The sequence below is a fragment of the Cyclopterus lumpus genome, chromosome 10 (genome assembly GCF_009769545.1).
Source record: "Cyclopterus lumpus isolate fCycLum1 chromosome 10, fCycLum1.pri, whole genome shotgun sequence".
In the NCBI taxonomy this organism is placed as follows: domain Eukaryota; kingdom Metazoa; phylum Chordata; class Actinopteri; order Perciformes; family Cyclopteridae; genus Cyclopterus; species Cyclopterus lumpus.
In genome coordinates, this window is record NC_046975.1 from 21,537,389 (window position 1) to 21,563,950 (window position 26,562).

Below are 26,562 nucleotides of genomic sequence, written 5' to 3' on the forward strand. Positions count from 1 at the left end.
ACACACTTCCTGTCCCGTCGTCGTCACCTTCGTAGCCCCGGCTTCAGCCTCGATTATCTGCCGGTAATCCGGGGCGTTTGTTTACCGGGGGGCCGCACTGCAGAGCCAATCCCATTGGCCTGTCTGCCCGCCGGTCGGCGCGCTCACCAGACTGCTCGGCCTCTTTGTCCTTGGACTCACAAATCACTGCTTAGCCTGAAGGTTATAGAGGAGAGCTTTAGAAAAAGCTCACCGTTCGATAGCTGGGATAAAATGACGGGTTTGGTGAGCGACATGGCCTCGGAAAATGAGTATTTAATGGATTTCTCACTCCTTTCATCCACTAGATATACGGCACATTAAAATGAATGCGCAAGCTCGCCCGTGATGTCATGGGGGAAGGAGGTGCTGGTTACTGACCTTCCAGGAACAAGAATGTAAACAACAAATAAATAAATAGGCGCTTTTGATGCAAGCTGCAACAATTCAAATGCCGATTGGCTGATTTGAACTGAAGTAATAACAAGAAAAAGAAGGCACGATTCATAAAACCAAAGAAAATAGCAGAGAACAATGAACCCCTTGCTGATATCGCACGTCTTTAGCATAAGATTAATACGATAGATTGATGTTATAGTCGTTCCCGGTTTCGATTCGGCGGCCGCTGTGAGACATAAAGGTATAATACGACAGTCGGGATAAAATGATGTCGAGCTAACTCGAGCCTCATTTACCCCGGTCAACCGTGGATGACGGTCCAGTCCGCTTGAAGCCGGGAAACGGAATACGAAAATAAATATGTAACGAGAGAGCAGAGCGTCCCTTTTTCAATTTGACTGGACTCGTTACAGCCCCGGAGTACTAATCGACCTAATGAAAGAACACAGCGTGACGCCCGGTCGTCTTCACTTCACGCGTTCTCAGACGTCAAGCCAACGTCGTGTTCATCATCCAGAGGCCCCGGATGCACGTTGCCGTTTCACCAAGTCAGTGGCCAAGACTGCAGATTGAAGTCCCCCGTGCAATATATCATTCTTTTTATTACGGTTCTGTTGCCATGTCACCCAGATGTATTTTTATCTGCGCGCGTGCGTGCGTCCGTCTCCCTCTGTCATGCTCTTTCTACCCATCAATGTGATTTCCACTTGAGGGGAGGCTGTCATGTTTATTTACATACTAAATCTGCAGACCGGATTGTATTTACGGGCACAGCAACGGACACGTATATATCGGTGCGTGCGAGCAGCAGATAAGAGAGACGTGGATGTTGTTTTTTTGACATTTTTTTTCCCCTCCTTTGCGCTCGTGTGGCTCCTCCGGGTGAACACACAGTTAATTGGACTGTGTGACTCCAGCGCAAGAGGACTCTTCACAAAGTGCTCTTCAACGCGGCCCACTCGCTCGTATTTACTGTATGGAAGAACGTCTGCCTTGTGTGATGCGTTCACATCCATGTGTCCGACGGGGGAAAGCTGAGAACAAAACCCTGACTGACGTGTGAGGGATGACTTTCTCCTGCGGGGTTTGGAGAACAACTAATATCGTTCTCATTTGTTACGCCGTCTTAAATTTAAAAGAAGGAGAAACTGTCTCAATCTTTTTTTAATTCAGTTAAATCCTGCAAATGGACGAGGGGACATTGTTCCCATGTCATCAAGGTAGAAGATTAACAGTTCTTAATTAAATGCCTTTCCACTTTGGGGGTTTTGTACGTGTGTGTGTGTGTGTGTGGTCTCTTGTCTGAGCCAGATTCTCTCTCCGTAGTTACAGATTCTATGGTAACAAGAGTGTTTACCTTTTGCGGAGGTGTTTTTGCTCCAAGCTCATGGGAAATTATCTCTGATACACACACAGACACACACACACACACACACACACAGACGCAGACACACACACACACACGCCTGCTGTCCTTTATCAGAAACATTTCAGTTAAATGTCAAGTCCCAAAAACATTGGCTGGAAGACATTTAACAAAATGTTTCTGATGACAACCCATGAATCAAGTGGGTTTTATGACACATTATTACAGCGTGTGACCCACCCACCCCCCCCACCCCCCCCACCCCCCCGAGTGCTATCGGGTGCATGTGATTGCCAAACACGGAAGATTCTACAGACAGAAATCCCACCATAATCATATTAATATGTTCTTCTCCCATGGAGAGCAAAGGGAAGACAGGAGGAACACCACAGAACTACTACGACTTACTGCTGACAAAAATAACCACATTTCCTGATTTTATGGGAGAATTTATGGGACACCTAATGTGTTTACCCCCCCCCCCCCCCCACACACACACACACACACACACACTCCCTGGAACACAACACATAGCTGCTCACTAGCCAATCAGGCAGGTCACATTGACGTGTGTCCAGGTGTCAATGTGGCGCAAACCACACAAAAAGTCACATTGAAAATTAAAATCTCCTCTCTACATCTTCCTTGTTCAATGTGTTTCACTCTCCAGTAAAGACTTTTTCTAGTAAACACACTCATAAAAAAAAAGCCATTATCTAAAAATACTGAGATTTCCTTTTTTGTTGCATAGCAACTAGGGTGAAGAAATGTACCTGTCTTGCCTTTCAGCTCCTTCTGCTGCTCGACATTGAGAGAGAGAGGGAAAAAAAATGCCCGAGGCCGCCATGACACCTCCAGACGGTGTCAAAAGGCAAAAAAAACAGACTGCCGCGCAGCATATGCAGTTATTAAAGATGGAAACCTGCCTTCATTTTGGGGGGCGGGGGGTCGCCGAGCTTTAATTGCTGGAGTGATTTTGTGCGGTTTTACCTGCCAGAAAGGCGGAGGTGGTTTCTCTATTCATTCAAGTTCAAGTTACCTTTTGCAGGTGCACACACACACAAACACACACACACACACACACATCCAGGAGATTCAGGGCATTCATTTTTCGGGGGGGGGGGTGTTTTTTGTTTTGTGCACCCAAGAGTTCATGCGCTTTAACTCCCGAGGGGTAAATATCTGGCTCCTTAGCGGCTAAATGTTCCCACTTTGTTTGGCGCCAGCGAACCTCCTCGTTTTGTGTCGTTGAAAAAAAAAAAAAAAAAAAAAAAGCCACGGAAGAGGCCAGACAAGAGTTTTCCCTGCTGGATTTAAATCTTAACACAAAGCTCTCTCACGCTTTTGCGAGGGAGCGTCAACGTGGGTCGGCGACACCATCTCTTCTGTTCGGGGGGGGGGGGGGGGGGGGACAAAATCCCTGACTGGCTGCCTGCTTTGTTGCTCCTTACAAGCAGAGCAGAGCTGAAGGAAGTGTGTGTGTGTGGAAGTGTATCCCAAATGGCCAGGCTTACTTCCTTACTTATTTATTTATATGTGTAATAAGCCTGTTAGCAACGATGTCACAGACAACTGCCGGGGCTTAGGATGGGGGGGGGGGGGGGGGTATATTAGTTTTTGGAGTTTTTTTTTCTTTCCTTCTTCTCCCCGTTTTAGTTCCAGCCACGCTGTAAATATCATCGTCCAACTTTATCGATGCGTCTTTCCATCCTTTTGTGAGTCATTTAACGCCCCCCCCCCCGTTCGTCCTCGTCGCAGTGTAAATAAAAAAACCACCTGGTCGGTGTTTAGGAAAACATCATTTAAATGTTTTGTTTACAGTTCGTGAAAGTAGTTGACATAAAATAAGTAAATCACGGGAGGAACGGCGGTCTCCTCGGTGAACGTCCTTGTGTTTGTTTGACCTATACCACCAAAGACTCTTTATGTTACGTCACCTTACTTTGAAATGACACCTGGGTAGAAGTGATGAGAAGTGACGTCTCTCAGTCTTCACCTCCGTCTCCTCCTCTTATGCACTTTCTGCTTTTCCCATTTCAGCAGCTGCATTGATTTTGATATTTAGCTTTCTTTTTTTTTAAACTGCACGTAGTGAATCCGAGAGTTTTATAGAAGTGCGATGCTAAACTCAGCGGCTCCTCATCAATGTTTGTTAACTTCGTGTGTTGAACCGTATCAAACTGTATTTCCAAACTGCTCGATTTTGACTTAGTTAAGTACATCATGAACAAAGAGGGGCTCCACACAGCTTCATTGGCTCAAACACCAAATGCAACAGCAATATATCTTCACAGTGCAGGTAGCATGTCTTCATATCGCGGCGTTGACGGTTTTATCAAGATGAAGATGCCATCAAAGCCTAACAAAGACATATTTTAGCAATTTCACAGGGGCTTTTTTTGTGTATATATATATATATATATATATATATATATATATATATATATATATTTATTTATTTATTTTTTCCAAAATTTCTTTAGAGCGAGTGCAGCAGCCGCGGGTTCAGATTCGAGGGTTTTACAGCATTATGCGCTGGAAGAGGGAACGCCTGTGTTCACAGGATAAAGCAGAAGAGAGAAGGGAAGGGAAAGGTTAAAACGAGCTCCAGTGGAAATGTGTTTTTCCTTTTCAGCAAAGAACAGTAGCTATGATGTGCCCGTCTAAATACATAATCCACGCCTTGTGTCTTAATGCAGGTGCCCGTCCTCTTCCATGTGAGCTGTGTGTTTGCATATTTTTTAACCGACTACAGGGAGGAAGAAAGAAAAAAATATATATATATATTTTCTGAGTACAAAGAAAAGAATGTTGTTATCTGGCAGACGGGCGGCAAGGCCGAGCATGGAAAAATGAAATAAATTCAGCGTGAAGTGCAGTCCGGGCTGATCATATGAAGCCATTTCGTTGTGTGTGTGTGTGAATGCCACGGATTATAAATTCGAGGGCACGGGTGCAGACGATAATGCTATAAGATAAAGGTTACATGGACTGAAATCGGATTTGTTTTGGCTCCCTGCTTTCAAAACCACGAAAGGATCAACCGAGACTGTTTGATAAACAGTCCACTAGAGAAGCCACCTTGAGAGTAAAGTTCTGGTCCAGGTGTTCAGCAGCCTGGGAAATGCTATTCAATGTGCCTTTTTAAAGAATGGGCGAGCGAGAGAGCGTCGAGTGAGCTTTTACCCCGTTCACGGAGAGAGGGATTATATTCAATCCAGCCCTCTCGCCTCGGTGCTTTTCTCTCTTTCACCTCTCTCTTCGTTCTCTCCTCTCTCATCCCCCCGTCTTTTGATCTTCCTCTGTCCCTTCTTTTCTCCTTTCCCGTCTCTTATATCGCCCCCCCATCCTTCTTCCTATTCCTTTGTGATTACAGCACAGGGGACGAGCTCATTTGTTCCTTTCTGGGAGTTAAACCTGTTGATTTGCTGCTTTTAATAATGATTAATAATGATTCATTAATGATTGATTTGTTTATGGCCATACGCTGACTAGGGTTGCAAAGGGGCGGAAAGTTTCCAGTAAATTTCCCTGAAAGTTTCCACGGGAATTTTGTCTTGGGAATTTTGGGAATAAAAAAAAATAAAAAATGTGCCTACGTTTTTTTGCAAGAGCATATAACAGGGAACTTAAATGTAGTTGAGAACAAGACTATGCACGCCGAGCTCAGCTGGACCCTGAATGCAGCTGGTTGTGTTTCTGCCAGAAACATAAACATAAAACGTTCTGTTGTTTTTTAAACGTCTTTGTCATCAGTGTCTGAACGTTTCAGCCCTTTGCCTGGCAAGTGTGAGAGCGCCGAGTTGAGTAGAGGCCAAGAGCGGTATTGCAGACAGATAGAGATTTCAGTTATAGCTCGCAACATATTGAAAAAAATAACTGAACTAGTTCATTTTTTGGAGCTGTGAACTTAGTTCAACATTTTGAATTATGAACTATGAACTGAACTAGTTCATTTTAAAATGTGTGAACTATGAACTGAACTAGTTCATGTAGAAAGTGAACTTTCCCAACACTGTTTGTCATCACCTAGCATATTGATTACTTGGTAAACTGACACCATGTTCATTTTAATACCAAGTTTATTTATATACAGTAGACTAACTTTTTACAGCAGTGAGGAGGACGTTGATGAGGTCCAGGAAGAAATCATTTAGACCTGAAAGGATTCAGGGAAACGGGTGGTGATCATAGGGAATACACCTTTTTTATTCAACGTTCATGTTTTTGTTGTTCGATGAAAGAATAAAGTTCTAAAAAATGTCATTTTTAAAAGTTGTATTATAAATGTTTGCATGCATGTCTGCTTATGACAAGGTACATATAGTTAAATTACCCCCAAATTCCCAGTTTATTCCTGTTAATTCCCGTATATTCCTGTGGAAAGCTTCCAACTTTGAATATTCCCGGAATTTTGCAACCCTAACGCTGACTCATCTTCATGGTATTTATGGAGTATGGTTGACTAGACGTTTCGGGTTCTCTCGTCGATTTGGTTAACGCAAAACTAATTTGCATCCATGAACATGTTTTGTATATGAGCCGGGATGATACTGCTGCTTCTTCTTCTTCTTTTATTGCTTCTGGCAACTCGCCCTGACTTAAATGTCGAGGGGGGGGGGGGTTAAGGTCTTGATTAAATATTCAAGATTCAAAAGCACGAGAAGACCAAAAGGCCTCAGCCAATCCGCTCTTCTCGCTCGGCTCCTGCGTTAGAACAAAACTTTGCAGTGAAGAAATAATAAATGAATTTTTCTTTCTCACGTTCAGACGTATTTTAATTCAGAGGAGACCGGGTCCAGGGTTCATTGGAGTCCAACGGATACGTTCCCCAACAGTAATGTCCTATTGGTCCGTCTTCGCCGCGTTTCAACCCTCCTCTTTTGGAGCCGATATCTTCTTCCCCAAAACCTCGGAAGCCGCCTCCCCCTCTCACACGTAGACACATCACTGCAATGTTTGGGCCTGAAGGCTCACCGTGTTTACGATTGTTACAGTTCGACAACATTTTAAACACCTTCACTGCAAGGTTGACTTCTGACGCGCTTTATTCTCCTTTAAGGATCGTTTTACAAAAAAGAAATTGCATCGCAACCTTCAAAAACTACCGAAGCAAAGGGGCCCCTGAACTGCACCCGCTGATGTGGAATCATACAGGTGTGACTGACAAGTCAAATAAACCCTTTTGCATTAATACATGTTTTAAATAAAAGGCATTTATATTTATGAATTAAAACAACAGTTTTATCTGCAGGATATGTTCTTCTTCCTTCAGGAAACACTGCATTGCAGAAGGAGGACAAATAAATACATTTTTAAAAAAAGCCCTGGTGTGTCTTTTTTGCATCTTATTTTTGGAAACTTGCTGTCTCCGTCATCATTATGCGATGAGTCACACGCCGGCGCCGCTGCAGGTGTAGATATGAACGAGACTTTTTTAAGTGGGTTTTAATATAAGTGAGACGTTATCGGAAAAAAAAGATTTATTGCAACAATAAAAAAAACGATGTAATTTCAGACACTTTGCTTTAATTACCATTACCATCCACCACCATTATATTGACGAGGCGGCCACACAGGGAATTACTGATTTAGTTCATTTGCTTTTATAATAATAATATTTGGAACCTTCTGTCATTATAATCAGAAAAAAAACAATATTGCATTGAGCTCAAAATACAAAGACATTTTTCTTTAAAACGGCTACATTTATTTAGCTATTCTTACTTTTCTCGCTCTTTGGGGCTCCCAAAGTTGTACGTTTGCAATTTCTTTATGCAGCAGCTGGTTGTTTGCTAAAATATCATTTTAACTCGTCATAATCTGAAATAATCAACGTAAATTAAAATTATTTTTTTCAAAATAGCATGTCAACCACACCAACAGGATCCCGACACGATGTCATGAATAAATAAAAATAGGAGTGCTGTCAGACTCGCCCTGGTCTAAACCCAGAGGGAGGAGATGGGGATGAAGGGGCACCGCGGTGTCACAGTTTGGCTCTGAATTTCCTGACACCATCTTGTCAAAGATGACAACTTGCAGCTTCAGCTTGACGGCAATAATTTCTCACATTAACTATATTTGGCACAAAGTTCCCGTCGAGCTGAAGACGGAAGGAGACTCTGTCCGCCCGTCCGTCCTTTAGATTTTCTCGCCAACCGTTTCGTTCATTCCATCGACTTCAAATTAGGAGAAATGTTGATGTCAGTGTTTTTCCCAAAAGCCCAATATGACGTCCTCAAATGTCTGTTTGTGTCCACAACTCAAAAAGATATTCTGTTTACAGTCATAGAAGAGTAGAGAAACCATAAAAAATAAAAAAATAAATAAAAAATGGAATCAGAGAATACGGGCTACGTTTTTTTCTTAACTGACCAATTAAATCAATTATCAAAATAGCTGGCAATTCATTTAATATTTGATCATGGCTCCATTCTAGGGAACATTAGCGTGGAGTGGGACGTCAGAAACCCGCAAGCAGGCATAGCAGAGGCCAAACAGGCAGGTTTTGAATGGGGCCCTTCACAAGTAATATGAAAACTTTAAATGACCACGAATTAGCTTGTAAAATAACGTCATAAATAACTTCCCCCACGCCGACTGATTTGAGTAATTACCCAACTGGTTCTTCTACTTCTTGCACACTGCGTGAGTGGATGTGTAAAATATGCTAAATGCAGTTATGGTTGCAAAATTTGAAAAAAACAACAGGTCTTTTTGATGTTGTGTTTGTTTTCTCTGTGTCGTTGCAGATCTCATCGTCAAACTGGCGAAGGACAAGTTTGGAGCCATTCAGACAGAATACCAAAAGGTAACCGTGATTGTGTGTGTCTGTGTGTGTGTGTGTTAAAATGATTGTTTTGCTTTAAGTTTTTCATTTTATTTGATGTCATTGCAACATGTTTTTTTGTTCTGATTGGAAGCAGCGATTGATGATATATATTACAGAAGTAATGCACCTCTGAGATAGTCCGTAGTCCAACACTTCCCAGGTGTTAATAGCTTTTACAAGCCAAGGCAAGGTCATCTTTTTCCACTTGCACCCCAAAAAGAAATGGTAATTGCTTCTGGCGCAACCTGTGAATTTAAATCAGGTTTGTTTAATCAGGAACAACTTTGATAAACAAAGATGGCTTTTTAAGAAATTATTCTCAGTCCCTGCGATCAAAAGCACCGTCTCTGTATACCTTCCTCTCACTTTATGGCTGAGACATTGCTGTCTGTGTGCAGCGTAACAATATGCAACTGTGTGGGTACATGCATGCCAGAATACCTTTTTGATTTCTCTTTTTTTTTGTCCACGTTTTGATTCTTTTCGTGCCGTGGCTTTGCTCTTTCTTTGACGCTGCGTTGCCTTTGTCTTCTGCATGCCCTCTTCATCTGATCCGCTCTGATCTGATCTGGCCTCCCTCAGCCAGAGAACATAGTGCTGACCCTTCAGGTAAAGTCTGCACACTGGACTGAACAGTGCCACCCCCCCCCCCCCCCCACCCCCCACCCCCTGTGTTATCATGCTCCACTGTCTCGAGTCACCAGGGTTGCACAATTCCAGCTAAAATGACTAACTTTGTTACACATTGCTACTTAATTCTTCACATCTTCATCATTTGAATCTTCATGATTAGTTGTGCAGCCCTAAGACTCCCCACCCAGCCATCCCATCCCACCTCGCAAACACCAGCTTGGCCAAAACTGTAGCTTCTATCTTCACTTAAAGCTTGATTGAGATCTTTTCAGCTTCACGGAGGAGCGACATGCAGACTGGATCACAAAGGGAGAGTTCATTTGTAATATTCCTTCACGCCAACGCCGACTCTCTTACTGATAAGTGGCATCCTTTGTGTTCCCTCTGCCGGCTTCATGGAGCGTCTCTAAAAAGCATCAAACACATCACTGGAAAAGAAACGGACAACGCAAAACCACGAGCATCCGATTGCAACCTTATAAGTAGGAAGAAGGAGATAATCCGTCTTCTGGTCCCTCGTGAGAATTGTGTGATTTGCAATGGCGACACCTAAAAATCCACTCAAGACAACCAATGTTGAACATTTGATTTGCTTCAATCAGGACGGATCAATCGCTCTTATAGACTCATATGTGTTGACTCTTTATCCGAGGAATATAAATTTAGATTTGTGAGTGTGGCTGATTTTTAAAGGACAGTAATTCCAAGTCGAAACTGACACCAAAACGTTAAAAAAAAAAAAAAAAAAAAGGATAAACTCCCATTATATACGTAGCCGTAAAAGATTGTTTTGTTCAAATAAAAACACCAAACATCATGACAAATCAAAGCAAAAGCGTCCGGCTTTAAGAGACCATTTCAACCACGAGCGCAGTGGATGATTTCCCAAGATTGTAGAAGCGTCGTCAGTGAAATGTCCTGCAGTGACCGTGGAAGCCTCAATGCGGTGCATTTAAATAGTCCAGCTGTGATCAAAGGCTTGCTGTTGTTTGTCGCAGTCTCCACTTTTTTTCTGCCTAACTCATAAAAGATATCCTGGAGAATACAGCTGTATAAACCAATCAACCAGGTCTGAAATATCACGTATTGTCACTTTAAAAATCTCACAGAACGGCGCTCATCATCTAGTTTGGTCTTATTGGAAGGTCACTGTCTTTTTTTTTGGGGGGGGGGGGAGTATTTGCCAACACAAAGCTTGAGTACAAAAATAGTCGGAGCTGCGGGCCTTTGAAGAGTGGTGGTGGAAAACAAAAAGAAAACATTTTTGACCTTTTTTTTTTTTTTTTTTTTGTGAAGATTCACCCAATAACAAGCACGAGCCCAGAAGCAGAATGACAATGCAATCATTGTTCGCAAAATGTTCCCAACAACTGGGTTGACATTGGTGCCGTTAGTTGACAGACACACACACACACACACACACACACACACATGCCCCGTGTCTCTCTTTTCTTCCTTTCTTTGCCTCTCAAGATCTCCTAAACTTCGGATTCTTCTTTTTCTCTCCACTTCCACTGACCCTCAAATAATCCTTGTTTTTATTCTTTAAAGTTACTCTGAGGAACTTTTAGCAGGTTATGAAACAGCCTCAAACGAATACCGATGCCTCGGTATGACCCACATAAGTAAACCAGACAACCAGGGGAGGGGCTATTTCCATGCACTTATTCTTAATGCCATTGGGTCGGATTCAGTGCAAAATCAGATGAAATGATGCAGGTTCGTCAGCTCACTGCAGGGGGACCGTCCAGGAGCTCCCCTCTGGGAGCTCAACACCAACACCATGCTGGTGGGACTCTAGGCACGGGAGAACCAGAACCAGCTGCAGGAGAGTTTTCTAAAAGGCACCGCCGCCAAAATATACACAAAATGAAAGTTCCTTGTAGTAACTTTAAGGTCAGAAAGGGTCTGATTTGGGGTCTTTTTCTTCCTCAATCTCGTAAAACTATGTTCACAGCACGCACGCTCAGCCGAACGCGCTCTGCCAGTTGGATTACCGCCCGCCGCCTGAGACTTTAGGGATAGAATGCTCCTCTCTGATGAGTTCAGAAGCCGTTTCTTTTCACCCTGCGAAAGCCGCAGGTCTCCAGCGAAGGCGAAGGGGGGGAAGGGGTGTGGGGTGGGGGGGGGGGGGGGGGGGTCATTGACTTATGAAGGCGATTAAGATTAGTGTGAATCAGCTAGGAGAGCAGTTCGCCCATTCAGGAGCAGGCGATAGCAGCGCCGCTTTGATCCTTTTCAGAACGAGAAGCCATTGAGCGTCATTGTGACAAGTTACACGCGGTGTGAGAATTGCCAATCCCCTATTCGATTTTTTTTGCCAATTTCCACAACAACAAAAAAAGCCGAGGTGCTGAGTGTGGTTGAGATAGGGGCAGATTAGGAGGGCGCGCTGTGTGGTACACGACAGGAGCGGATGGAGGCTCTCAATATATATCGCGGAGGGGGGGATTTGAAAGACTTTTGCGGCCCCCGAGTCACCTTGAATATTTCTGACGTTCGATCAAAGTGGAGGATTATCGAGGCTTTGTGATTTCAAAGCTGCACATTGAGAAGCGAAGCACAATCGCAACTCACACAGAACAAAAGTGTGTGAACAGAGTATTCACGGCACGATGAGACAGTCGGCGTCTCTCCACCTTCACCTCACTGCACGCCTACTAACTGCCTCACAACTGAAGATACTGTACCTGTACTAGTCACGTGACAACTTTCCATTTTTTTAAGTTTGTCCTGTCAAGTCTTTTGCTTTCATTTTCTTTTTTTGGGGGGGAGGGGGGGGGGGCACAGGTAATGTCTACTCAGTTGTCAGGTTCATTAGCTCAAACTAATTTTCACGATGGATTCTCCAGACAGCACACGTTGTCTTACTTTTAGCGTGTAAGCATTGCATTGGGGCGTACCATACTTTGTCGTGACATTTCCCCTTCGAACTTTAACCCTCTTGCTCCCAGCGCAAAGGATTGTGGGTCAAAATGGCCAGAGGAGCACGCACTCTCTCGCAAACTACAAATAAAATCCTATATGAATTGGGGTCATAATCTTTTTTCTAGAGTGCACGGTCTAAAGGCACGAAGGCGCAGGTGAATTTGGGGCGTGTTTTACATAGTCTGAGGGCAAATTCAGGAGGAAAAAGGGTTTTATTTGCTCTCTCAATTAACCATCAGCCGTTAACTTCAGGAGCCAGGTGTGCCTGCACCTGTCACAGTAACATTCAAACGGCAGAATTGCTGAGTTGTGAACTCGCCTGCGTAGGCGCATCTCGCTCTATGAATAATGAGCCCTTTAAATAGCAGAAGATGTACTTTAGGACGCTTCGTTTTCCCAACAATGTGCCCGGACCGTATTGTTTGACCAACGCACACATGGTGATATGGAGCGCACGATAGTTCATGTGTTGACTCAACTTTATAGTCAATTTTGGAGGCTCCAGGTTATAATGAATGTTTTTTTTTTTGTGTGTTACAATCGTTGGTCTGGTCTCATTGACAAATTGTTCTCACCTCCATGCGGGTATATAATCTATGAAGCTATGTATTAGTGTTATCTGGGATGTACCAAATGAACTCTCACTTAATAATAGGCCAAAGGAACTCTTCAATGGGTGAAGTTGCCGCTTTGTTCTCAAGAAAAATCTGGATTTTAAGACTCAATTCAAGTGTAAAATCCGTCAGTGCAGCAGTAACGGTCTTGTAAAGTATTCCTATTGAAGCAGGATTTTCATCAGAAATGCTCTCTTTCCCCATCGTTAGAGGAATGGAGGGGGGGGGGGGGGGTGCACCACAGGGCTACATGGATGTCCTTTGAGTATTTTTCCCCCCATCATCCCTCACGTGTTGCCATCCTCTCAGTGCATATTGCGGTTTATTGGAAATGTTTGTGGAAAGCAACTTTTAAGCTTCAGCTATACTGCGAGTCGCGAGCCGCCTGCAGGAGGACAGTACCTCAAGAAAAAGAGAGTCTCGGGCACTTACGTTGTGTAATAACGTCGTAGAGGAGTTGGCGTGCCTGGAGTCGGCGTGTAGTAGTACTCAAAGAATTACAAAGAAAGGATTCTCCATGCAGCGAGTACAGCGTCACGCAACGTGTGCTTATTGTTTAACCACAAATCCCTTTTGGACAAAGAGCGGAGAGAGTTGGATCCGACTCGATATTTTTTAGATGTGTAGCTCACTTTTATCCTCTGCCTCCTTGTGTGTGGCCTCCCTCCTTTATGCCGTTATTAATCCATCCTTTTCTTCTCTCCCTCACTCCCCAACTCATCTTCTCACCTCTCCCGATCCAATTCTGTTTTGTTGTTTCATCTCCCTTTTTTTTTTACGTTGTTTCCTAAACGAATTTGTCCCTCATTCCTCATCTCACCCCCCACACACACACACACACACACCCCCACACCAACAGGCCATCTACTACGAGATCGGCTTCCTGGTGTGTGCGACGGTCGGCCTGCTGTTCGCCGTCCTGGTGCCGATGATCGGCGTCTTCTTCTGCATGTGCCGCTGCTGCGACAACTGCGGCGGCGAGATGCACCAGCGCCAGAGGAAGAACGCCGATTGCCGCCGCGGCCTGCTGGGAACGCTGCTCTTCTCCACCTCACTGGTCATCACGTGAGTGTGACACGTGCTTACACACACACACACACACACACACGAGACCCACGTAGGGGTATCAGCTTGCACGCAGGCGTGTATTCTCCAGCGTGTGCACGCTGGAATTGGAGCTACACCTCGTGTCTTTTTGCAGGGTTTGTGCATCATGCGCGCACACACTCGGTTGCCAAAAAAACACGCTGAACACGCACACGCCTCTGTCATCTTGTGGGTCTGTTTCGCATGCAAAACGCACACGCGGCCATCCGCTCCCCCCTCCCCCCGCGCTGTTTGCTATATATAGTCTTTTCCTACCGTAGATACTATGTGGCAGCACCCTTCATACTTGTATTCAGAGCGCTGGTCATTATAATCTGCAGGGGGTTCACACACATTAACTGTGATGGGAAGTCTTCATTCATGAATAATAAATCATGGGGAAAAACAAATGACTCAAACGCCACAGTTATTCTACACGAGTACGCATGCTGTTTTAAATGTTCTCCACCTTTTATTATATTACTGCTCCAGCTGCCATTTTTTCACATTTTTATTTTTAAAAGCATTTGGCCGATGATGATTTCATCCGGTGGGAAATGCAGTGAATCCAGAACGAGAAATGAAAGTCCTCCATTGCCGATTGTTTCAAACTGTCTGTGACTGTGATTAATTGTTTTAATCTAGGAATCAATGATAATTATTAAATCATTATAAATGGAAAAACAGACCAGCTGGGAAGATCCTGAATTCAGACGCTTTTCTCTTCTTTTTTTTTTAACTACCATTTATCCTACAGTTGCTATACGGGTGCATTCCCTTAATATTTGCAGAGCCAACATCTTAGGAAATGAGGAAAAAAGGGAAGTGACGAGAAAAAGCAGGAAGTACAATTGTCGATAAGGTGACGCAGGTTGATTTCCTGGACCGTGACACAATATGAAGGAGCGGGTTTGAAAAAATGTTTTGCAGGGTAAAGCTTTTAGGTTTCCTTTGTGTACTTCTCCTCCTGCCTCCTCTTACGTCATCCGGCTGTGCCTGCATCTCGACTTTCAGAAAAATGCACCGCGGGAAAACTCGAAGGCTCTCTCCACTCAGTTTAGTCTCAGAAGAAGAAGAAGAAGAAGAAGAAGAAGAAGAAGAAGAAGAAGCCGCTGGGGATGTAGCCACAGCACAAAAGGCTTGCGTTGCCTCTTCTATTCGGGTCCAGGAGTGTACTTAGTTTGATGTTCTGTGACTTTTTTTCGTCGTTTTTTTATCTTCGTTGGAACGAAGCGCGGCTGTTAGACATTCCAGGGCAATATCCTAGAAGCCCAGACGTGGGAGTCTTGAGAGCTCTTATTAAATCTCCCCCGGCTACCGGGCCGAGACGCCGCGGAGGCTCTAATGAAACAATTACAGGCGGCGGGAGTGATGAGCACCCAGCCACTAGAGCGAGGCGTGTTGTCCAAGAAGTGTTGAAGTCGGATTATTGAGAGTGGGTGAAAGACGCCCAGCTGAGGGTGAGGACAGTAATATGCTCGAGGACGAAAAAAAAAGAAAAAGTAAATTATTCTTTGTTAGTAGTTTAGGACATACAGTACAGTAGAGCGTGCAATACACCACTTGTGTCACTCTGCTTTGTAATCCATGAGTTACTTTGAGTTTTACTTTATTCCAAAAGAAATTGTGATATTTGATTTTCCTTATATCACCGATACACGTTGGCTGGTTTAAACCCCAACAGCGGTGCTTAAGAGATGAATCACATATTTATAGTGATTTTTTAACTGGTAAGTGGAGAATCTAAAAAAAAAAGGTTAGAAAAGTGCGTTTGTGGTTTGGCATTGAGGCAGATTTCTACTTTATGGTGTCGTTTAATGTTGTCATAGGTGTCCAGCGCGGATTGTGACGTGCATTAATTTGCAAAAAACAAAAATATAGGGCTACTTTTAACACGTCAGTCAGATCAGTGTTACACTGAAGAGGCATCCAAACATGACGCTGAAAATGCTAAAAAAAAAGACGGCAGATGTGAAGTTCGAGCCCGAAAGAATTCGCTTTGTCAGATTAAATCAGATTCCGTAGCGCGTTTAAAAAAAACAACAAAAAAACACTAATCATTAAAAAATCGGGTGCCAGATGAAGGGCGACACCCTGGATTCGGAGGGTGAACTCAGGTGAACGGATCTTGAAATCCAAATAAACAAACTGATTAACAGGGCAGCGTTAATTTGCAAATCCTGCAAATTACTGCCGCCGTCTAATTACATTAGACGGATTCCTTTCAGAGCCGGTCGTCTCGGGCACGTGTTGCCGGAGAGGCGTCACAGTTTACGTCCCCCAATCTGCAAAACACAGCCATTGAGACCGCCCACTTCGTTGTTGGTATATTAGTGATGATGCGGCAATAATGAACGGAACGTCGGCAGCCTTGACTGATGAAGCCAGCGTTACAGAACCTTAATTACCCACTTTACATGAAACATTGCATGTTTTTATTGTCTTTCGTGGATATTTATGAAGCTCTGCATCCATATGAATACATTTTGACTCATATAAAAAGGTATCTTGAAGGTTGACAAGACCTTTTTAGTTTTTCATGCCAAGATGTATGATGTTCAAACAGGGTAGGAAATTTACATATTTTTTCAGGGTTTTTTGCCCCCACTGAGTGAAATCCATTTACTTGTGAAATAACATTTAACCTTTGTTCAAATATAATAAATATACTTATTTAGGCTTACAGTATATGAGCAATTGTCATCAAATGACAATAATAAGACTGTGTTTTCTTAGATTTTTTAAACAAAAGAAAACAGAAATCAGACAATCGTATTAAATTGTATTCTTATTTCTTTGTGGTTATTTATTGTTATTACATTTTTTAAACAACTATTAACAATTATAACTTTTAACAAATATTTTTAACATGTATAAGCATTTTGTGCCCACATAATTTAATCATAATCAGGGGCAAAATGATATTTCTTAGGGGCGGTTTTGCCCCTATCGCAATATTTGTCCTCCGACCGATCCTGAACGTGATCAGCTGTGGTTGCTTAGACGACCGGCGTACGTCCCGCTAGCCCACGTCCCGCTAGCCCACGTGCGTGTTTGCCACTAGCGCATAAATACATGCACCGTGCATGTTGCATCAGGCCTGTCGGCTATCGGCGGTGGCTTTTGCAGTCTTTCACTAATCAGCTCTGAGTTCGCATGCATGGATTCATTAAATATGACAAATTGAGGCTCCTTCCCTCTGTTCCGGCCGAGTGGAAGAACCCCCCCCTGCCTCATGCGGTTACCCAGCATGCATTTCAGCAGCCTATTTCAGTCGCTGGGTGTCCGAAACTATTAAACACAAAAGGTCCCAACATTACGGGCGTAGTTATTCATGCTAATCATATGGGTTCTTATTAATGATAATGCGTGTGGCGGGGTGCACTGAGCATTCAGCACCCCTTGCACTTTTAAATCTTAATCAGCCGGTCGAGGCTCCGAGGTTGCATTCGCACCAAATCGTGCATTCATTTGAATGTGTGCGGTACGTTTTTAGGGCCGCGGCGAGAGGAAAACCTCGCAGCGACCACGAGTTGAAACGGAATCGACTTTTGGAGACGCGGGAAACACGTAACCGCCGCTCGTACCCACAGGAAGAAGAACCGTGTTTACCACTGTGGCACTGTGGCATTCCAGCAAATACAAATAAATAAAGAATAAGCTCACAGTAGTTCCCCTCTTATTGATGTGACAAGAGATATTAGACACAGAATGCTGCTGAATTATTAATGAAGTGACCCAATTATTGAGTAGAAACTTCTTTTTCATCACCGTTCCACTGAAGCAGCCTGCAGACAAACACTGATGTGCAATACGTCCAATGGCGCCTATCTGTGCACACACTGTCACGTGTAAAGTAAGTCCGCAATGTTCAGGTTCAAACAGCCAATAACAACTTTAAATAACTCAAATTTGATACTACGTTATTTTTTTATTTATTGCAGCCACGAAACTAACCAGTAATTGGAGTTAAACACCTCTCAGTCACTTTCTGACGGTTGACACGAATACATACATCAGTCACACACACACACACACACACACACACACACACACACACACACACACACACACACACACACGCACACAACCACTCACACTTCCTCCTGCAACCCACTCACCGCTCAGTTAACTGCCTTCCGCCGGGAGTCATCACATGCCGGCCTATTTTTAGGGCATTCATTAATAGTGAGACTGAACTTCAGTCTGTCGCGAAGGAATCCACGATGACTATGAAGATGTCACCTGCTGACTAAATGTCAAGCGACTCGGGGGCGTCGTCATGCGACTCGGGGGCGTCGTCAAGCGACTCGGGGGCGTCGTCAAGCGACTCGGGGGCGTCGTCATGAGACTCGGGGGCGTCGTCAAGCGACTCGGGGGCGTCGTCATGCGACTCGGGGGCGTCGTCAAGCGACTCGGGGGCGTCGACATGCTGTGCCGAGATTTCGGAGCAGGTAAAGCCAACAAAGTAAAAGATGCTGAGAAGTAAACGGTATTAAAATAATGTTTAAAATTGATACGAGAATTCTCTGCTTTCAGCTTTTAGTCCTGGGTTTTGAAACTCTTTTAAAAACACAGTTCAAAATTCATATTTTGAAGATTTTGCTGAATTTATTTGGGTTTTTTTCTTTCTTTTCTATGCCTGTCCACAACTCATTAGTCACACAGCATGATCGCTGCCCAGCACGTAGACGCCACACAAACCGCTGCCGAGCTTAATTAACGAGGTGTTTCCTGTGCATCCCATCAGACCTCCATCGCACTAAGCATGCTGATTCTTCTCTTCTTCTTTCTTTCTTTCTTCTTTTTGCTGGTTTACAGCTGAAATCCATTTTATTTTTTCACTAATTACATTTTTTCCCTCATCCTGGGGTCTTTCATGGTCCGTGAATTCTCGCGACCACAAATCAATACAGTCTTGACAGGAATTCCACATAGTGAAACTAATGGATGCTCACAGCTCTTTTTCGAATTTATTGGAGACATTTGTGCTACAATACACTTTAAAAACTGCGACTCGTGTTTATTAATATCTACTAAATAAATAAATGTACAGTTTTGAATTACATTTAGCTGAATTCAATTATTACTTAATTTAGTTTGAATGAAATCAGCTGTGAATAGAGAGTAGACTTTAATTATATTTTATATTTTTATTATAAATTCATGAATTTTACTCATTTGTAGCTCTTTGTTTTTCATCAACATTCTGCGCCACATGGACATCTTATCTTCTGCCACATGTAGAAGGGGATGCCGCTTTCCCAAAAGGAAGACGTGTTTAATTATTGTTAGTTTAACGAACAAATTATAACCAAGTTGAACATTGTTTTGCGCTCCTGAAAAGTTAACAAACTTTCCTGCTCTGTAATTTTATTTAAGTTATAAGTAAGCTAACGTTAATGTTTTTTTTTTTTAACTCTTTTAAGGTCTTTAAGCCGCTAAAAACATGACCAGGACTGAAAAAGACTTTCCTGATTTATAATCTTATCTCTTTGAGATACCAGCTCATCTACTGTAACAAGGCCGTCTACAAAATAAAGCCGAAAAGTGGTTCGAAGTTTAAGTAAAACAGTATTTACTTAGATTTGTATAGAAAGCAATTACACATTAAATCACACAATATGAAGAAATAAAAACTAATATCTCATGGAATAGAGTTCCGCTGCGTTCTGCTCAAAACTAGTAATAATTTAAATAATATTCCAATATGAGTAAACATTTTTATAATGTGAATGTATTAGTATTACATTAAATAATATAAATATATTATATTATATATAAATCAGCTCATAAATGTCAGCTGGGCAGCAGCCTGTTCTGACAGCCCTGCTGACTTTCTGGGTGCCATCTTGGTTTGTAGTCATTGTTGTTTCCATGGGGATGTATTGCTCCGCCCACCTAGGGTTTGGAGTCTAGTGAGTGATCATGTGATCAAGTGTCACTGACAAACAGACAGTGAAGAAAAACCCACTGACACACAGACAGTGAAGGAAAACCCACTGACATACAGACAGTGAAGAAAAGCCCACTGACACACAGACAGTGAAGGAAAACCCACTGACACACAGACAGTGAAGGAAAACCCACTGACATACAGACAGTGAAGGAAAACCCACTGACATATAGACAGTGAAGAAAAGCCCACTGACATACAGACAGTGAAGGAAAACCCACTGACATACAGACAGTGAAGAAAAGCCCACTGACATACAGACAGTGAAGGAAAACCCACTGACATACAGACAGTGAAGGAAAGCCCACTGACATATAGACAGTGAAGGAAAACCCACTGACATACAGACAGTGAAGGAAAGCCCACTGACATACAGACAGTGAAGGAAAACCCACTGACATACAGACAGTGACGAAAAGCCCACTGACATACAGACAGTGAAGGAAAACCCACTGACATATAGACAGTGAAGGAAAACCCACTGACATACAGACAGTGAAGAAAAGCCCACTGACATACAGACAGTGAAGGAAAACCCACTGACATACAGACAGTGAAGGAAAACCCACTGACATACAGACAGTGAAGGAAAACCCACTGACATATAGACAGTGAAGAAAAGCCCACTGACATACAGACAGTGAAGGAAAACCCACTGACATACAGACAGTGAAGAAAAGCCCACTGACATACAGACAGTGAAGGAAAACCCACTGACACACAGACAGTGAAGGAAAACCCACTGACATACAGACAGTGAAGGAAAACCCACTGACATACAGACAGTGAAGGAAAACCCACTGACATACAGACAGTGAAGGAAAACCCACTGACATACAGACAGTGAAGAAAAGCCCACTGACATACAGACAGTGAAGGAAAACCCACTGACATACAGACAGTGAAGAAAAGCCCACTGACATACAGACAGTGAAGGAAAACCCACTGACATACAGACAGTGAAGGAAAACCCACTGACATATAGACAGTGAAGAAAAGCCCACTGACATACAGACAGTGAAGGAAAACCCACTGACATACAGACAGTGAAGAAAAGCCCACTGACATACAGACAGTGAAGGAAAACCCACTGACATACAGACAGTGAAGGAAAGCCCACTGACATATAGACAGTGAAGGAAAACCCACTGACATACAGACAGTGAAGGAAAACCCACTGACATACAGACAGTGAAGGAAAACCCACTGACATACAGACAGTGAAGGAAAACCCACTGACATACAGACAGTGAAGAAAAGCCCACTGACATACAGACAGTGAAGGAAAACCCACTGACATACAGACAGTGAAGGAAAACCCACTGACATACAGACAGTGAAGGAAAACCCACTGACATATAGACAGTGAAGGAAAACCCACTGACACACAGACAGTGAAGGAAAACCCACTGACATATAGACAGTGAAGAAAAGCCCACTGACATACAGACAGTGAAGGAAAACCCACTGACATACAGACAGTGAAGAAAAGCCCACTGACATACAGACAGTGAAGGAAAACCCACTGACATATAGACAGTGAAGGAAAACCCACTGACATACAGACAGTGAAGGAAAACCCACTGACATACAGACAGTGAAGGAAAACCCACTCAGGAGTCACTATATATTATAAAGTGACGGCGCATGCGTATATATATATATATATATATATATATATATATATATATATATATATATTATATTCATTTGTGTAAATCGCAACGTTACTATTTGCTTGGAAGGATCATTATTGTTTCCGAACTTTCTTCATAACTTGAAAAACAAGTGGCAGAAGCCAGTAATTTTCTCATGAACACAGATTACCGTTACCACGGAGATCGCTCTAGAACGACCGTCTCCGATGTCCTTCACCCCGTCGCTCTCTCGTCTGTCGTTTTTAGACGTTTCTTTTGACCGCCTCGCTCGGGCGCTCAGATTTACTCAACCGATGGCATTTCTTTCTTTTTTTTGGCCCCTGTAGAGTTTTTAAACTACTGCTGTATTTCTGTGACCTTCCACGAGCCCTCGAGGTTGTTTTGGCTCACAGTTTAGTATTCATATCATTCCTGGACTGTTTGCAGTGGAATTAATGGTCTGTTGTCTCCCATCAAACCACTGCAGCTGGTTTTTTCAGAGGGAACGGACAGCAACTTACACAGCGTCCTTATGAGGGGGGGAGAGAGTAAAAAAAGCCCCGTATTTACTGGGTTGTTACGCCCGAGGCAAAAGGCCCCGGAGTCAGAACTTCTCAGCGTTAAATTCTTTATGGGACACAATGCTGCACGGGGACGGCGGGTTTAGACTGTGAAGCTCTGAGAAGACAAATATAACAATGCATAAAAGGGATGTGTAACGACAGCTGGTTGGGAAAGCAGTTAAATGGAATACAAACAAGCTAACCAGAAGCTTAGATTTAATAAATGGCGGCTAAATTAAATTTAATAGGGGCTTAGACGTTAATAGGAGTGTAATCAGCTGATCTTTTGTCCCAAATACATTAATAAAGAAAACACCGATGTCAGACCGCACAATTTCCATGTGCAAAGATATGAATCGGAGGTTTTTCGAAGAAGGCCGCGGATGACACTTTGGTTTTTGTCCATCGCAGTAAAAAAACTACTTCCTGCACAAGCACTATTTAGTTTGCCAATTTCTTTTCCTAATTGCTAGCGGGAACTATTTGTTTTAGAATGGTTACAATGACTTCATTATCATGGTGCGATTGAGTGACGGGATAATAGGGGTACAGTCCCAGCAGTGTGAAGACCGTCCGAGCCTCGCGAACGACAATCGGCGCTGAATGCGGCCCATTGTTTTTGCGAGTTTGTGAAAAGCTATGGAGCCACCAGACCATGTAACACTCACCACTCAGCCCCCCCCCCCCCCAGTCGTGGCCTAGATACCGGGGGCACCGCATGCACTAGTTTGATGCTCTTCTTCTTCATTTGCTGGTTGTGGGGTTTTCCACCCTGCGGAGAGAGTTTCGTGTGTCATTTGGCTTTCGCTCAAACAGGATTTTTTATTTTTTTTTACAAAGTTGCTAGAGGTAAATCTTCCTCCCCCCGCTGTGGTTGAATTGCCCCCCCCCCCCCCCAGTGAAGGAGGAACAGAAACAACGAGCAGCCGTCCGGACACAGTTTAGTTGCCCGATAACAGAGAGAAAATGTGATGACGCTTCCAAAATTCCCTTCCAATATTTTTGGAAAGTACATCAGACATCAGATATGTTTGTGTAGTATTTTAGTCATCATTCTTATCGGCAAGCTATTCAGCTGATGTCTCCCTGTCAAAATGTGACATAAAAAGACATCATCATGAGGGTGAGGGTGAGGGGGGGGGGGCAGTCCGTCTTTATCTGCAGAGGCGGACATGTTTTCCTGTTGCCTTTTCATCGGACGCGAGCATCGGTCAAAAAAAGTGTTTTTTTCTCACATATAAATGTTGTTGCATCCCTACACAAATATGTATACGTTGTAAATAAACTGCAACCAGAACTCAAAGGTGAACAGTCTCGCGTACTGACTGCACTCGCTCGTGAGAGAGCGAGAGCTCGGCGGGTTTTTTTTTTTCTTGTCAAAAGAGCCTTTGTTTGTCTGCAGATTCCAGTGACCTTGCTGGACACTGGAGGGGAGATGGAGGGAGGGAGAGAGAGACAAAGAAAAAGAGAGGGAGGTGGATGCAAGGAGAGAGAGAGAGAGAGAGAGAGAGAGAGAGAGAGAGAGAGGAGGGGTTGGGGGTGGCTGAGGGCAAAAGAGGAGACGGGGGGGGGGGGAGAGAAAAAATAAATAAAACATGGAGAGATGGAATAGAGAGAGAGGGAAATAAAGTCTGAGACTGAGAAATAGAAGGTGTAGTGGAAGAGATGAAGATGTAAACGGACGAGTTAAAGCGGAAAGACAAATGAGAAAAGACAGAGAGAGAGAGAGAGAGAGAGAGAGAGAGAGGGCAGACAGAGACAAGGGTCGGACAAAAGGCTTTTGTCAGTGGAAGCGGCCATTTTGAATCTTCGCCCTGGTTCCGGATGGCTCCGCTTCGCCGTGTCCCGGCCTAGTTGTTTGGCCTAGTTTTCTCATTAAGTCTCCCAAATTACACAATGACAGCGCCACTATTTATGGCAAACGTCGCTACGATTCCTCCAGACGCGGAAGCAGCTCGAGTGTCTTCCCCTCTCGGGGGGGGGGGGCAGCGCATGGTGCTAACACACATGTTGTAATCTGTGATTTGATTTTGCTTACTAGACGGCCGTCTTGAATACTTGATTCTGATTGGTCAATGAGGAGATTCTACAGCTCGTATAAAGTGCCTCAGAGATGACGTATTTCCCCTCGACCACTTTTAGCTTTATTATTATAAAGCTAACGTTAGTCTGTAAACACGCTACACCGCTACACCACGACTGTATGCACAACGTTAAAATCTCATAAGTTTTGCCTTAAACTTGACTTTGACATTGACTTTGACTATTTTGAGTTGACTCTTTTAGTAAGAAGAAGTGCGTTAAGTGGAATTAAGTACAGCGAACACGTCACTAGTGCAAAATGAAGCCTTTCGGGTGACTTTAGAGGTCTTTGTTATCCCGTTCGGGTTCATTTCACTTTAATGACACGCTCTCTGTACTTCATCCCCGACATGGCTCTCTTCTTTTGGGCTTCATAACGTACCAATGCCCTGCTGCTCGGCAGATATCACGAGTCGGAGTGTGTTTGAACACCAACCGATTGATAAACTATCTCCAAAAAGGTTTTTGATTAGATTTTACTTGAAATTTCTTGAAGCAGCAGTAAAAAAATAAATAATTTTTAACAAATATACAATAAAATAAAGTAAAATAGCAGGACATATTACATTAAAGAATTTAAATAATAAAGGAAATGAAAATGTAAAAAATAATATGATAATAATAATAATAATAATAATAATAATAATAATAATAATAATAATAATAATAATAACAGTTGCGACGCATTGATTTATTTTGCCGCAAAGTTTTTTTTGATCATACTTTTAAAATGCCGGACATTTAATGGATCCATCTGTTTCATATCATTGTGAATTAAATATCTTGGATAGCTGGACAACACTGCTTGGATAAAAGATACGCGTCGACCCGGAATTCACTTGATATATTTTCCCTATAATTAATCAAATAAAAAGTAAGAGAAACTCTTGTCAGGCTCCACCTCATCAGGTGTCACTGGAGACAGTGTGTGATCCCCGCTGTGGTAAAAGGTCTGCAGCATACTGCAGGTTGTATTCACAGAGGGAGACTCACAGGACCGTAAAGATGACCTAACCACACACACACACACACGCACACGCACACACACACACACACACACCATCTTCTTCACTGACTATGAATGGGGCATCGCCTCACTGGTGCATGCACACAGAAACACAAATGAACAGGCCCCGCATGCAGAGGCCTCCTCCTTTTCATACAGTGAGTCACAACGCCCTTCAATGGCTTCATCTCCATTGATGTAAACCTTCCCAGTAGCCTCTGAGTCAGTCCTTTTGTCCGTCCTTCATGGGAGCCATCTTACATCCCTTCACAAAGCTGCTTATTCCACTTAAGCGTTCCCTATAAATGAGACCCGCTCGTGTTGTACAACCAGTTTTTTTTTTACCCCCCCCCCCCCACACAAAAACCATCGACTACAGAACTTTCTTTTGACCATCTGTTCTGGAGTTAATCGCCCCGGTGAACCACGAGCCACGCTCAACCAGCGCACGTCCACGCAGCCGTGAAAGCAAAGTCAGACACGCGGCGAAGAAGATTCAGCTGGGATGAGCGTGAGTCATGGAAACGGCTTAATGCTACGGGCCTGTCCTTCCCTTGATGTTGCTCAAGCTAATTAAGCCTCGTACCGAGCTACTCAGGTCTGTTTGAAGTATGCGAGACGCTCGCTTTTATGCTCTTCTTTATGCAATTCTGGGGGGGTGGGGGGGGTTTGGATTTAATTTGAACGTGTTTATAACCCGGGCACCTCAGATTATACAGATCGGAGCTTAATGTCGATACACATGAGCTAAGAGTTGATCTGCAGAAGAACGTCGTCCTGAAATGCATCCTGTTATCTTGAAAAGGCATAAAATATGAATAGTAATAGTGTCAATAAACATCATTTGGTTATTTTAATTGTTTTTGTTCCTGCTTTTTATCGTGCTGTATTCCACTCCAATGGAAACAGCAAAACGTGCACCCGTAACTGTGATTACAAGTTCAAGGACGTTGAGCTCATTCCACAGGTGCACTCACTCAGAAGGAGTTAGGAGAGGAAATGTAAAAACAGAAATTTTAAAAAAAAAAGTAAATGTAGTGTGTGCACACTGACCCCTACTGTCGATGGCATGTTATCACCCCCCTATTCTGTGTCCGTCCCCCCCCCCCCTGTGGCACATATGGAGACGTAAAAGGTCACGGTGGTTGTTGTTGTTTTTGTGTGTACTTGTGTTGCTTGTTTAGGATCGGAGTGCTGTGTGCATACTCTGCCAACCAGAACCTGAGCTCTCAGGTGAAGAGCATACGGAGGTTGGTCAACAGCAACATGAGGGACCTGCACACCTTCGCCAATGACACGCCGATGGTGAGAAAGAGAGCAGTTAACCACGATATTAAAGCATGTGATGAGGGCGGAAATGGAGAAAATATAAATATAAATGTATAATTATTACTATAATTATTAATAGAGGGCGATGACTTTTGCTGATTTTGGGAACG

At 43.3% G+C, this 26,562-nt stretch overlaps 1 protein-coding gene across 1 annotated transcript in view; it reads left to right on the top strand.

The window, feature by feature from the left end:
- The first annotated feature begins 8,298 nt into the window (after positions 1-8,298).
- prom1a (prominin 1a) overlaps positions 8,299-26,562 on the top strand; it is a 34,706-nt gene continuing 16,442 nt past the window's right edge. Inside the window, exons 1-5 of the mRNA XM_034543007.1 lie at positions 8,299-8,314; positions 8,539-8,597; positions 9,201-9,227; positions 13,653-13,858; positions 26,308-26,428. Coding sequence (XP_034398898.1) covers positions 8,299-8,314; positions 8,539-8,597; positions 9,201-9,227; positions 13,653-13,858; positions 26,308-26,428 — 429 coding nt within the window. The remainder of the gene's footprint in view (positions 8,315-8,538; positions 8,598-9,200; positions 9,228-13,652; positions 13,859-26,307; positions 26,429-26,562) is intronic.